Source organism: Haliotis rufescens, unplaced genomic scaffold (assembly GCF_023055435.1).
Source record: "Haliotis rufescens isolate VD_foot unplaced genomic scaffold, xgHalRufe1.0.p SCAF_50, whole genome shotgun sequence".
NCBI lineage: Eukaryota > Metazoa > Mollusca > Gastropoda > Lepetellida > Haliotidae > Haliotis > Haliotis rufescens.
Window position 1 is genome coordinate 237,264 of NW_025964224.1, and position 15,004 is coordinate 252,267.

At 44.2% G+C, this 15,004-nt stretch overlaps 1 protein-coding gene across 5 annotated transcripts in view; it reads right to left on the bottom strand.

The window, feature by feature from the left end:
• Positions 1-15,004, bottom strand: part of LOC124151391 (transient-receptor-potential-like protein) — a 108,112-nt gene that overhangs the window by 35,256 nt on the left and 57,852 nt on the right. For all 5 annotated transcript variants that reach the window (XM_046523815.2, XM_046523813.2, XM_048384696.1 and 2 more), the window contains 4 exons: positions 13,441-14,447; positions 12,429-12,771; positions 3,979-4,423; positions 459-654 (listed from right to left, as the gene is read on the bottom strand). In XM_046523815.2, the coding sequence (XP_046379771.1) occupies positions 459-654; positions 3,979-4,423; positions 12,429-12,771; positions 13,441-14,376 (1,920 nt within the window). In that variant the 5' untranslated portion in view covers positions 14,377-14,447. The remainder of the gene's footprint in view (positions 1-458; positions 655-3,978; positions 4,424-12,428; positions 12,772-13,440; positions 14,448-15,004) is intronic.

Genomic DNA, 15,004 nt, shown 5'->3' on the forward strand with positions numbered 1-15,004 from the left:
GTGGGTGTGGGTGGGTTGTGGATGTGGGTGTGGGTGTGGATGTGGGTGGGTTGTGGGTGTTGGTGTGGGTGTGGGTGTGGGTGTGGGTGTGGGTGTGGGTGGGTTGTGGGTGTGGGTGTGGGTGTGGGTGTGGATGTGTTTGGGTGTGGGTGTGGGTGTGGGTGGGTTGTTGGTGTGGATGTGGGTGTGGATGTGTGTGGGTGTGGGTGTGGGTATGGGTGTGGATGTGTGTGGGTGTGGGTGTGGGTGTGGGTGTGGGTGTGGGTGTGGGTGGGTTGTGGGTGTGGATGTGGGTGTTGGTGTGGATGTGGGTGTGGGTGTGGATGTGGATGTGGATGTGTGTGGGATGTGGGATGTGGGTGTGGGTGTGGGTGTGGGTGTGGGTGTGGGTGTGGGTGTGTGGGTGTGGGTGTGGGTGTGGTGTGGGTGTGGATGTGTGTGGGGTGTGGTTGGCCCACCTCGATGTCCTGGAAGGAACTTGACATCATGGCGATGAGCATGTTGAGCAGGACGACGATGGTCATGCCATGGTACAGCATGAACAGCAGCTCCCCTGTAGCGATGGTGAATGTCTGAGCATCCTGGATCTCCACAGCTTTTGGGGGGGTAAGACTGAACAGCGACCAGAATAGCGTTGTGTAGGCACCGGGCAAGCTACAAACACAAGACAAAATGCAGGAGATAAACAGTGGGGCTTCAACAAATAGTTTTTCAAGGCTACAAATCATGTTGTAATCAACCTTTCAATGTGAACAGTTTTGAAACCAAAGGCCATGTCTACCAGAATCCTTCTCCATATGAATAAGTTACATCAGATCTACATTTTCACCATGTTTGTCAGAATTGCTACTGGCCCCTGCAGTGACTGTTAGGCAGAAACCACCCTGCAGGTGTGGGGTGGGGTGGGGTGGGGTGGGGTTGGGTGGGGTGGGGTGGGGTGTGGGAGGGGGTGGGGTTGTGCATGTTGGGGGAGGGGTATGGTGTGTGGCTTGGGATGTGGGGTGTGTTTGGTAGGGACTGTTTTTGGTCACTTCATCAGATACAAGACGAGCCTAACGTTGCCATCATGGCATCTCAGACTACTCCACTGACCTACAATGTCACTGTATATAAACTGTTACACCTCGTCTGAAATCATTAGTCAATAATGACAACAACAATGACGAGTTAAAAACGTGGTATCTTTACGTAGTACCTAACTGGCAGTACCATCACAACATTAAACACATGTACATGACATCACAATCAAGAAGGAAATATATACATACAGTAACTAAGGATACATTCTACACTGTGTGAGATGGCCTCAGACCACAGTTATCCCCCCTAAGTTCTACCATGAACCGGAGGGAAAATAGGAGAATATAGTACCCTGTTAAAATGGGCTGTTCAGGCTGTGGCAATTGTTTTGGAGTGACTTGTGATAGCTTAAATGAAAGATAAGACATTGTAGTTTGCTGTCAATTTTTTGTTAGCCCCAATCTGTGAAGGTATTGATTCCAGCTTCCTATGATTTGACCCCAAGTTGAAGGCCGCTGTGTGTGTTTCGGCTCGAAACTTCCGGTGAGCATTGTTGACAGTGGTTACTGCGAAAGCAAGGTGGTGGATGCTGGACAAAACTTGGTGTTTTAAGTGACAAGTGGCAGGTTGGTCAGCATGCAACAGGAGAACAGCCTACGACTGATAATAATTATGGTGGGCTGTCATGTCACTGTAGATAGCAAAGAAGGAAATTAATTGTGGTCTGAGGCCAGATGGAACAAACGTTCTGTTTACAAAGGGGCATAACTCTTGTAGCCCTTTTTGCACACCCCTAATAATATAGTAACCTTATACCAATACTCTACTGACCTACCATGTCACTGCACATGGTGTCCCCACTCATTACAGAAATTTTCATGACTTATTTTGAGGATGCTGCCATAACATCCTCCCCTTCCAACCTTTACGCTGGTACAGAAAAAGTAGGCGACAGTTCATCATCCTAGACAAAGACCAGGAGCCTGAAGCCCTGCTGGGTTACCTCAACATTTCAACAACAAAGATTCAAGTTCACCATGGAAACAGAAAGCCAGCACCAACTACCCTTTCTTGATGTACAACTCGACAACAGTCATGACCATATCCACACTGCCGTCTACCTCAAACCCACTCACACAGACCAGTATATTCACTACATGTCAAGACCCGTGAAAATCCGGGGTGGAACAGGTCTTCAGCAACCCATGCTTGCGGTAAATGGCGACTATGCTTGTCGTAAGAGGCAAATAATGGGATCGGGTGGTCAGGCTCGCTGACTTGGTTGATGCATGTCATCGATCTCAATTGTGTGGATCGATGCTCATGATATCACTCACATGATTGTCTGGTCCAGACCTGATTATTTACAGACTGCCATCATATGGCTGGAATATTGCCGAGTGCGGTGTAAAACAACAAACCAAGCAATCTGCAAGCACCTTAAACAGATCTTCATCACCATCAGAGGATATCCCAAACATCGGGTAGAGAAAAACATTCATAGAACCCAGAAAACCCAGCAAAAAGATTCTGTTCCTAGTCCAAAACAGCCCCATCGCCCATCCTCATTAGCATCCCATACCAAGGCCCTACCAGTCACCAGATCAGCAGCCTTCTCACAAAAACAGCCAACAAAGATGTCACATTCACCTCCTACAAGAAGCTTAAACACATCTTACATGCCAACTACACAGAGCTAACAATTCCCATAACTTCACAGAGCTAACAATTCCCGTAACTTCACAGAGCTAACAATTCACATAACTTCACAGAGCTAACAATTCCACTAACTGTACAGAGCTAACAATTCCCCTAACTACACAGAGCTAGCAATTCCCCTAACTTCACAGAGCTAACAATTCCCCTAACTTCACAGAGCTATCAATTCCTCTAACTACACAGAGCTAACAATTCCCCTAACTTCACAGAGCTAACAATTCCCCTAACCACACAGAGGTAACAATTCCCCTAACTACACAAAGCTAACAATTCCCCTAACTACACCGAGCTAACAATTCCCCTAATTACACAGAGCTAACAATTCCCCTAACTACACAGAGCTAGCAATTCCCCTAACTACACAGTGCTAACAATTCCCCTAATTACACAGAGCTAACAATTCCCCTAACTACACAGAGCTAACAATTCCCCTAACTACACAGAGCTAGCAATTCCCCTTACTACACAGAGCTAACAATTCCCCTAACTACACCGAGCTAACAATTCCCCTAACTACACAGAGCTAACAATTCCCCTAATTACACAGAGCTAACAATTCCCCTAACTACACCGAGCTAGCAATTCCCCTTACTACACAGAGCTAACAATTCCCCTAGTGACTACACAGAGGACTACCTCCCTGGTCAAGTGGTAGAGCGTCTGCCCGTAGAGCAGAAGGTCCTGGGTTCGATCACAGGCCACGCCATACCAAAAGGCGTTATATGATGGTACTTGTTGTTACCCTGTCTGGCACTCGGCATTAAGGAGCTAAAACAAGGACGGGTCGGCTCGGAGTCAGTAGACTGTGTCTGAGTTGGGTATTTATGTTAAACTGCAGCATGGTATCTCAGTGGGCTAGAACTATAAATCAGTATCAGTCCGGACTAGTACAAGCAGACAGACAGACAGACAGACAGACAGACAGACAGACAGACAGACACACACACACACACACACATGCATGTACGTCGCTATATAAATCTCGGCCTGTCTCAGCCTGTATCTTCTGTTGTCATCATCATCTTTACTCGGAGTGGGTGACTTGCAGCACACCTGTATACATCTGTAGCTGACGACACCTAGATCAACTCGCTGATGCTCATATCAATCTGCAGATCAGCGATACTTCAGGTTTATGTTTTCTGGGCAATGGTCCACACACATGCCAACTTGTACATCATTTCAACAAGTGACCAACCAATAAGACTACATGTTACAACAAGTAATAAGACTACTTACGTGAAGAATACATCTTCTGCATCCTCGTTGCTAGGGTAGTAGTACCAGTACAGTTGATTGATTCCGCAAGCGAAGGACGTAAGCACCAGGAAAAAGATGAAGAGGAATTTGGCGATGTCAATGAGCATACACCCGAGTGAGATCTGGAGTGGTCCCAGATGCTGGTTGGCTTGGAACAGGTATATAATCCGAGCAAAGCTAAAAACATTTGCAATGGCAAATAGAGACTCTGATATGAGGGTTGGTTCGTTGTGCGGCCAGTCGCTCCTGGCTAGTTCTTTTGGTCCGTAGTTACCAGACTCGATCTGGAGGAATGCAACACATCGCAGTGAGAATGTTGCCAGATACAGGGACAGCATGATGAAGTCTAGCCAGTTCCACCACTGCCGCACGTACGCCTTCAGACCCTCCTCCCACAGCTGCTTGCACTCCGCCCATATAAACCCTGAAAATACACAACCATATATTGCGCTCCGTCCATATTAACCCTGAAAGTACATGACTATATAGTGCGAACTGTCCACATCAACCCTGAAAATACATGACAATATATTACACTCTATCCATATAAACCCTGAAAATACATGACAATATATTACGCTTCATCCATATAAACCCTGAAAATACATGACCATATATTGCAATCCGTCCATATAAACCCTGAAAATACATGACAATATATTACGCTTCATCCATATAAACCCTGAAAATACATAACTGTACATTGCACTCCGTCCATATAAACCCTGAAAATACATGACAATTTATTACGCTTGATCCATATAAACCCTGAAAATACATGACTATATATTACACTCCACCCATATAAACCCTGAAAATACATGACTATATATTACACTCCATCCATATAAACCCTGAAAATACATGACTATATATTACACTCCACCCATATAAACCCTGAAAATACATGACTATATATTACACTCCACCCATATAAACCCTGAAAATACATGATCATATATTGCGCTCCATCCATATAAACCCTGAAAATACATGACTATATATTACACTTCACCCATATAAACCCTGAAAATACATGATCATATATTGCGCTCCATCCATATAAGCCCTGAAAATACATGACTATATATTACACTCCACCCATATAAACCCTGAAAATACATGATTATATATTGCGCTCCATCCATATAAACCCTGAAAATACATGACAATATATTACACTTCATCCATATAAACCCTGAAAATACATGACTATATATTACACTCCACCCATATAAACCCTGAAAATACATGATCATATATTGCGCTCCATCCATATAAACCCTGAAAATACATGATCATATATTGCGCTCCATCCATATAAACCCTGAAAATACATGACTATATATTACACTCCACCCATATAAACCCTGAAAATACATGATCATATATTGCGCTCCATCCATATAAACCCTGAAAATACATGACAATATATTACACTTCATCCATATAAGCCCTGAAAATACATGACCAAGGTGGTAAACGTCTGAGACCTGCATCACCTCGGACTTTTCTCCCGCATTAAGCTGACACGCCGTGATACTGGAATACTGTTCAAAGGCAAACCATTAAACCCAACTCACTCATATTTATCAAATGAAATTAGAGAAGCATTTTTCTAGCATTTCTGACAGTACTTTACCAGGGAGAGAACATACTATTGGGGGCAGGACAAACTATCAGGAGAAAATCAATTTGCGGGCTGTTGAGATAAGGCTGTGGCAGCTCCATAATGACCAGCAATGTAAAACAGAACGAAACCTGACACCGAACATGTCAATTACTGTCAGCTTAGTTCAAGAATCAATACGTCAAGCCTTGTTGACAAAGTGGACCTGTAAGTCTGACAGTCGTGATCTACTGAGGCTCCACAAACGCATCTAGCTGCAATATGTTGTTTTTCTAAAAACTGAAATACTGATCTGCTTGACATCCCTAAATGACCTTTGACCTGGCTGCATCGGGAATTGCCAGGAAGTCAAAGGAGCCTAAATTATGGTGGTTACCTGAAGACTACTCCTTATATTGCACAGTGTCAGTGGTTACCTGAAGACTACTTCTTATATTGCACACTGTCAGTGGTTACCTGAAGACTTCTTATATTGCACAGTGTCAGTGGTTACCTGAAGACTTCTTCTTATATTGCACACTGTCAGTGGTTACATGAAGACTTCTTATATTGCACAGTGTCAGTGGCTACCTGAAGACTACTTCTTATATTGCACAGTGTCAGTGGTTACATGAAGACTACTCCTTATATTGCACACTGTCAGTGGTTACATGAAGACTTCTTATATTGCACAGTGTCAGTGGCTACCTGAAGACTACTTCTTATATTGCACCCTGTCAGTGGTTACATGAAGACTACTCCTTATATTGCACACTGTCAGTGGTTCCCTGAAGACTACCTCTTATATTGCACAGTGTCAGTGGCTACCTGAAGACTACTTCTTATATTGCACAGTGTCAGTGGCTACCTGAAGACTACTTCTTATATTGCACAGTGTCAGTGGTTACCTGAAGACTACTTCTTATATTGCACAGTGTCAGTGGTTACCTGAAGACTTCTTATATTGCACAGTGTCAATGGTTACCTGAAGACTACTATCTCTGATATTGCACAATGTTAGTGGCTACCTGAAGACTACTTCTTATATTGCACACTGTCAGTGGCTACCTGAAGACTACTTCTTATATTGCACAGTGTCAGTGGTTACATGAAGACTACTTCTTATATTGCACAGTGTCAGTGGCTACCTGAAGACTACTTCTTATATTGCACACTGTCAGTGGTTACCTGAAGACTACTACTTATATTGCACACTGTCAGTGGTTACCTGAAGACTACTCCTTATATTGCACAGTGTCAGTGGTTACCTGAAGACTACTTCTTATATTGCACACTGTCAGTGGTTACCTGAAGACTTCTTATATTGCACAGTGTCAGTGGTTACCTGAAGACTTCTTCTTATATTGCACACTGTCAGTGGTTACATGAAGACTTCTTATATTGCACAGTGTCAGTGGCTACCTGAAGACTACTTCTTATATTGCACAGTGTCAGTGGTTACATGAAGACTACTCCTTATATTGCACACTGTCAGTGGTTACATGAAGACTTCTTATATTGCACAGTGTCAGTGGCTACCTGAAGACTACTTCTTATATTGCACCCTGTCAGTGGTTACATGAAGACTACTCCTTATATTGCACACTGTCAGTGGTTCCCTGAAGACTACCTCTTATATTGCACAGTGTCAGTGGCTACCTGAAGACTACTTCTTATATTGCACAGTGTCAGTGGCTACCTGAAGACTACTTCTTATATTGCACAGTGTCAGTGGTTACCTGAAGACTACTTCTTATATTGCACAGTGTCAGTGGTTACCTGAAGACTTCTTATATTGCACAGTGTCAATGGTTACCTGAAGACTACTATCTCTGATATTGCACAATGTTAGTGGCTACCTGAAGACTTCTTCTTATATTGCACCCTGTCAGTGGTTACGTGAAGACTACTCCTGATATTGCACACTGTCAGTGGTTACCTGAAGACTACTTCTTATATTGCACAGTGTCAGTGGTTACCTGAAGACTACTTCTTATATTGCACAGTGTCAGTGGTTACATGAAGACTACTTCTTATATTGCACACTGTCAGTGGTTACCTGAAGACTACTACTTATATTGCACACTGTCAGTGGCTACCTGAAGACTACTTCTTATATTGCACAGTGTCAGTGGCTACCTGAAGACTACTTCTTATATTGCACAGTGTCAGTGGTTACCTGAAGACTTCTTATATTGCACAGTGTCAATGGTTACCTGAAGACTACTATCTCTGATATTGCACAATGTCAGTGGTTACCTGAAGACTACTTCTTATATTGCACACTGTCAGTGGTTACATGAAGACTACTTCTTATATTGCACACTGTCAGTGGTTACCTGAAGACTTCTTATATTGCACAGTGTCAATGGTTACCTGAAGACTACTATCTCTGATATTGCACAATGTTAGTGGCTACCTGAAGACTACTTCTTATATTGCACACTGTCAGTGCTTACCTGAAGACTTCTTATATTGCACAGTGTCAATGGTTACCTGAAGACTTCTTATATTGCACAGTGTCAATGGTTGCCTTAAGACTACTATCTCTGATATTGCACAGTGTCAGTGGCTACCTGAAGACTTCTTCTTATATTGCAAAGTGTCAGTGGTTACATGAAGACTACTTCTTATATTGCACAGTGCAGTGGCTACCTGAAGACTACTTCTTATATTGCAAAGTGTCAGTGGTTACATGAAGACTACTTCTTATATTGCACAGTGTCAGTGGCTACCTGAAGACTACTTCTTATATTGCACAATGTCAGTGGTGACCTGAAGACTACTTCTTATATTGCACACTGTCAGTGGCTACCTGAATACTTCTTCTTATATTGCACAGTGTCAGTGGTTACCTGAAGACTACTTCTTATATTGCACAGTGTCAGTGGCTACCTGAAGACTACTTCTTATATTGCACAGTGTCAGTGGTTACCTGAAGACTACTTCTTATATTGCACACTGTCAGTGGCTACCTGAAGACTACTTCTTATATTGCACAGTGTCAGTGGTTACATGAAGACTACTTCTTATATTGCACAATGTCAGTGGCTACCTAAAGACTTCTTCTTATATTGCACAGTGTCAGTGGCTACCTGAAGACTACTTCTTATATTGCACAGTGTCAGTGGCTACCTGAAGACTACTTCTTATATTGCAAAGTGTCAGTGGTTACATGAAGACTACTTCTTATATTGCAAAGTGTCAGTGGCTACCTGAAGACTACTTCTTATATTGCACAGTGTCAGTGGTTACCTGAAGACTTCTTCTTATATTGCACCCTGTCAGTGGCTACCTGAATACTTCTTCTTATATTGCACAGTGTCAGTGGTTACCTGAAGACTACTTCTTATATTGCACAGTGTCAGTGGCTACCTGAAGACTACTTCTTATATTGCACCCTGTCAGTGGTTACCTGAAGACTTCTTCTTATATTGCACCCTGTCAGTGGTTACCTGAAGACTACTCCTTATATTGCACAGTGTCAGTGGCTACCTGAAGACTACTTCTTATATTGCACAGTGTCAGTGGTTACATGAAGACTACTCCTTATATTGCACAGTGTCAGTGGTTACCTGAAGACTACTTCTTATATTGCACCCTGTCAGTGGTTACCTGAAGACTACTCCTTATATTGCACAGTGTCAGTGGTTACCTGAAGACTACTTCTTATATTGCACACTGTCAGTGGTTACCTGAAGACTACTTCTTATATTGCACCCTGTCAGTGGTTACCTGAAGACTACTTCTTATATTGCACAGTGTCAGTGGCTACCTGAAGACTACTCCTTATATTGCACACTGTCAGTGGCTACCTGAAGACTACTTCTTATATTGCACAGTGTCAGTGGTTACCTGAAGACTACTTCTTATATTGCACAGTGTCAGTGGTTACCTGAAGACTACTTCTTATATTGCACCCTGTCAGTGGTTACCTGAAGACTACTCCTTATATTGCACAGTGTCAGTGGTTACATGAAGACTTCTTCTTATATTGCACCCTGTCAGTGGTTACGTTAAGACTACTCCTGATATTGCACACTGTCAGTGGTTACCTGAAGACTACTTCTTATATTGCACAGTGTCAGTGGCTACCTGAAGACTACTTCTTATATTGCACAGTGTCAGTGGTTACCTGAAGACTATTTCTTATTTTGCACACTGTCAGTGGCTACCTGAAGACTACTTCTTATATTGCACAGTGTCAGTGGCTACCTAAAGACTTCTTCTTATATTATATTATCGCTCCATCTGTCAGTCTGTCAGTCTCTCCATCACTTAGTCTCACCATCTGTCAGTCTCTCCATCTGTCAGTCTCTCTGTCTGTCAGTTTGTCAGTCTCTCTATCTGTCAGTCTCTCCATCTGTCAGTCTCTCCGTCTGTCAGTCTCTCCATCAGTTAGTCTGTCCATCTGTCAGTCTCTCCATCTGTCAGTCTCTCTGTCTGTCAGTTTGTCAGTCTCTCCATCTGTCAGTCTCTCCATTAGTAAGTCTCTCCGTCTGTCAGTCTCTCCATCAGTTAGTCTGTCCATCTGTCAGTCTCTCCATCAGTTAGTCTCTCCATCTGTCAGTCTCTCCATCTGTCAGTCTCTCCATCTGTCAGTCTGTCAGTCTCTCCATCTGTCACTCTCAATTAGTAAGTCTCTCCGTCTGTCAGTCTCTCCATCAGTTAGTCTCCCCATCTGTCAATCTCTCCATCTGTCATTCTGTCAGTTTCTCAATCTGTCAGTTTCTCTGTCTGTCAGTCTCTCTATCTGTCAGTCTCTCCATCTGTCAGTCTCTCCATCTGTCAGTCTCTCCATATGTCAGGCTCTCCATCTGTCAGGCTCTCCATCTGTCAGTCCATCTGTCTGTCAGTCTCTACATCTGTGAGTCTCTCTAACTGTCAGTCTCTCTGTCTGTCAGTCTCTCTGTCTGTCAGTCTCTCCATCTGTCAGTCTCTCCATCTGTCAGTCTCTCCATCTGTCAGTCTCTCTGTCTGTCAGTCCATCTGTCAATCTCTCTATCTGTCAGTCTCTCCATCTGTCAGTCTCTCCATCTGTCAGTCTCTCTATCTGTCAGTCTCTCTGTCTGTCAGTCTCTCCATCTGTCAGGCTCTCCATCTGTCAGTCTCTCTATCTGTCATTCTCTCTGTCTGTCAGTCTCTCCATCTGTCAGTCTCTCCATCTGTCAGTCTCTCTGTCTGTCAGTCCATCTGTCAGTCTCTCTATCTGTCAGTCTCTCCATCTGTCAGTCTCTCCATCTGTCAGTCTCTCCATCTGTCAGTCTCTCTATCTGTCATTCTCTGTCTGTCAGTCTCTCCATCTGTCAGTCTCTCCATCTGTCAGTCTCTCCATCCGTCAGTCTCTCCATCTGTCAGTCTCTCCATCTGTCAGTTTCTACATCTGTCAGTCTCTCCATCTGTCAGTCTCTCCATCTGTCAGTCTCTCCATATGTCAGTATCTCTGTCTGTCAGTCTCTCCATCTGTCAGTCTCTCAATCTGTCAGTCTCTCCATCTGTCAGTCTCTCCATCTATCATTCTGTCAGTTTCTCAATCTGTCAGTTTCTCCATCTGTCAGTCTCTCCATCTGTCGGTCTCTCCATCTGTCAGTCCATCTGTCTGTCAGTCTCTCCAAATGTCAGTCTCTCCATCTGTCAGTCTCTCCATCTGTCAGTCTCTCAATCTGTCAGTCTCTCCATCTGTCAGTCTCTCCATCTGTCAGTTTCTACATCTGTCAGTCTCTCCATCTGTCAGTCTCTCCATCTGTCAGTCTCTACATCTGTCAGTTTCTCCATCTGTCAGTCTCTCCATCTGTCAGTCTCTCCATATGTCAGTCTGTCAGTCTCTCCATCTGTCAGTCTCTCCATCTGTCAGTCTCTCCATATGTCAGTCTCTCTGTCAGTCCATCTGTCAGTCTCTCTATCTGTCAGTCTCTCCATCTGTCAGTCTCTCCATCTGTCAGTCTCTCCATCTGTCAGTTTCTACATCTGTCAGTCTCTCCATCTGTCAGTCTCTCCATCTGTCAGTCTCTACATCTGTCAGTTTCTCCATCTGTCAGTCTCTCCATCTGTCAGTCACTCCATATGTCAGTCTGTCAGTCTCTCCATCTGTCAGTCTCTCTATCTGTCAGTTTCTCCATCTGTCAGTCTCTTTATCTGTCAGTCTCTCCATATGTCAGTCTGTCAGTCTCTCCATCTGTCAGTCTCTTTATCTGTCAGTCTCTCTGTCTGTCAGTCTCTCCATCTGTCAGTCCATCTGTCTGTCAGTCTCTCCATCTGTCAGTCCATCTGTCTGTCAGTCTCTCTGTCTGTCAGTCTCTCCATCTGTCAGTCCATCTGTCTGTCAGTCTGTCTGTCAGTCTCTCCATCTGTCAGTCTCTACATCTGTCAGTCTCTCTATCTGTCAGTCTCTCTGTCTGTCAGTCTCTCCATCTGTCAGTCTTTCTGTCTGTCAGTGTCTCTCCATCTGTCAGTCTCTCCATCTGTTAGTGTCTCTCCATCTGTCAGTCTCTCAGTCTCACCATCTGTCAGTCTCTCAGTCTCTCAGTGACCTGCAGCACCTATGTGATATCAATCTCACAATCACCTGAAATTAGTGGCGGTGTGATAGGGAGTAAAAAGTTTGTTCCTCTATGGTTCAATGAAACCCTTGTCTGGTGATCCCCGGCGAGATACTGCAGGACTATTGGTGGAAGCATCATAACACCCAACTCATTCACTATTACTAGCAGAGTCCTGGTAGTGACTCCCAGCAGTGCAATGTACGGCAGCGATGTCCTTACCTGCCATTCACTCACTCACTCACTCACTCACTCACTCACAAGCAAAGGTGATCACTTACCTGTCACCCACAGCACTATCAACCACTCCAGCTCCGACGGAGGTAATCCTCGGAATTTCTCCCGCTTATGAGAAGTACTGATGTCTGTTGACGCACACACTAGCAGAAACAGAAACACTCCGAATGATGCGCTATGGTAGAGGAACTTCATGAATGGGCTTCGAAGGAGTTGTCCGATTTTACTGCGAGGGAAGACCCAGTAGTACACGGCCATGAAGGGAAGCAGGAGGATGAGCCCGATGCAGATGAGGAACTTGGTGAAGCCGTTGCGCTTCCTCCATCCTGGAAGTCCCTCGTACCAGATGGAGGTGAGGAGCTGTTGACAGTGCGGGTGAGCTACAAACTGGAAATACAGGTCAGACTTACAGAAATTAGGTGAGCTTCAGAATGAAATTACAGCTGAGAATAGAGATATTAGATGAGCTACACTCTGAAAGTTCAGCTGAGATTAATAGATATCAGGTGAGCTAAAGACTGAAATTACAGCTGAGATTAATAGATATTAGATGAGCTACAGACTAGAAATACAGGTCAGATTTATAATGATCAGGTGAGCTTCAGATTGAAAATACAGCTGAGATTAATAGATATCAGGTGACTTACAGACTGGAAATACAGGTCAGATTAAGAGAGATCAGGTGAGCTACAAACTGGAAATAAGTCAGTCATAATGATTAGATGAGCTGCAAGACACAGCTGTTGTGATAAGCTATTGTATAAGGTTGTTATAGAGCCGGTGAAACCTTTTAACTGATTTCATATACTGGAAGCAATAACAAAAGCAAAAAGTAGGTTGAGAAGGTGAGCTATATATATTTAACACTAAAAGACACTTGTTTATAGTCTGAGCAACTAACAAGGAAAGGTAATGACAGTGGTCAGCAATGAAGGCGTGGAAACTGTGATTGTTGTTTTCTACAGCGGACAAAGTTGCCCACGAGGTTTACAGTCAGCTAAGTGAATCAAGAGAGTTGACAACTATAAAAATAACAAAATAATAAATTTGCTTCACCTGTTTTTGCTCATACTTAAGGGCCAGTTTTAATCTGGACAAGGTGAGCTTATCGTTTCCGTCATCCTCCTCCTCTTCCTCGTCCTCCTCCTCGCCGTCCGTCATCTTGTTCAGCACCGCAATCACCTCCTCGCTGCTGCGACACTGGTCCAGGAGGTCACACGCATACTTCCGACACTGATGAGCCAGCTGAAGGTACGAGTCTTTGAATTCATTTTCGCGGAGCGCCAGTTTGTCGAGCTCCCAGGACAACATGAAGGCTGCGAGGACCGGGTCGGGGCTGGTGAGGGAGATCCACGCCGGACTTGCTAAGGCCCGATAGGTATTGATTCTGAGTAGTGAATGGCGTAAGCTGTCAGCATGCACTTGTGCTTGACATCGCTTGCAGGAGCATGATAACTGATGAGGCCGTTCAATGGTTGCACCATGGAGTAGTAAAAGTTGCAGTATCTCAAACTGGTTGCAATGAGCTGCCAGAATCACTGGAGAAATATCGGGAGAATAGTCAAAACTTTCTTCATCCATATGACGAGTTTTTGACCAATCATAACCCAGCATTTCTCGTGTAATTGAAGGATGCTCAATCAACATCTCGACAATACGATACACGCCTTCCCTTATTGCGTACAACAACGCATCACCGATTTTAACCCCATCCTGCTTCAGCAGCAGCTCTACAATTTCCATGTTTTCGTTATCAACAGCAATCTGAATGGCTGAGCGGCCCAACATGTCTGTACAGTTGACGTTCACTGGATTCGAACCATGGAGACAACGGATCATTGTCGGCTTATCTCCCTTTTCTGCTGCCTCTAAAAATATCCTCTCTTGGGGGTCCATCCTACTTCCCTGCTTGATAGTTTCGAGAGGGATGTCCACAGCTCGTGTCGAACCACGCGAGCCTGATCGCTTACTGCCGTAGCCAGTCAGCACCATGGTTACAAGCTGAACAAAGGTCTTGCCTCACCTGGGGGGAAGGACGTCCGGAGTTACTTGGGGTCAGGCCTCTGAAACACGCAATAACAGGCGTAAGAGGCAGCTCAAGACATCAAAAAGTTTTTCAGTATTTTCTGTGCATGTTATCTGTTATATCTGTAATTGAAACGCAGTAGTTTTAAACAAGCTAGTGTATAATATTATGACAGGCCAACAGATGTCCGCTCTTGTAATGCGATTAGTTGCAGGTAAGCGCAATCACGTGCTGTTATGTAACATGCGACAGTCGGAATAAACAGCCGGTCAAGTGGCAGGCTCGTCTCCCTGCTCCCGCGTTTGTCGTTCCTCCCTGAGAACCCAACATTTTGGCGACGAGGATGGGATCCAAGGTAGCTATGAAGTATATGTAAAGGAATTTTGGTACGTTTATCTGGCTGTTTGACGATACATTGACGAGGTGTGTTCGTTGCGACGAGTGTGTTAGCCAAGAGCACGTGGTCTGCTGACCTTTGTTTCACCCGTCAGTGTGAAGTAGGAGAAGCGGTATAGATGAACATTGACTTTTGTTTCGCTCTTCTTGAGGCATTATAACCGTCACTATCTTCAGCTCAGAGATTATGGCTACCAC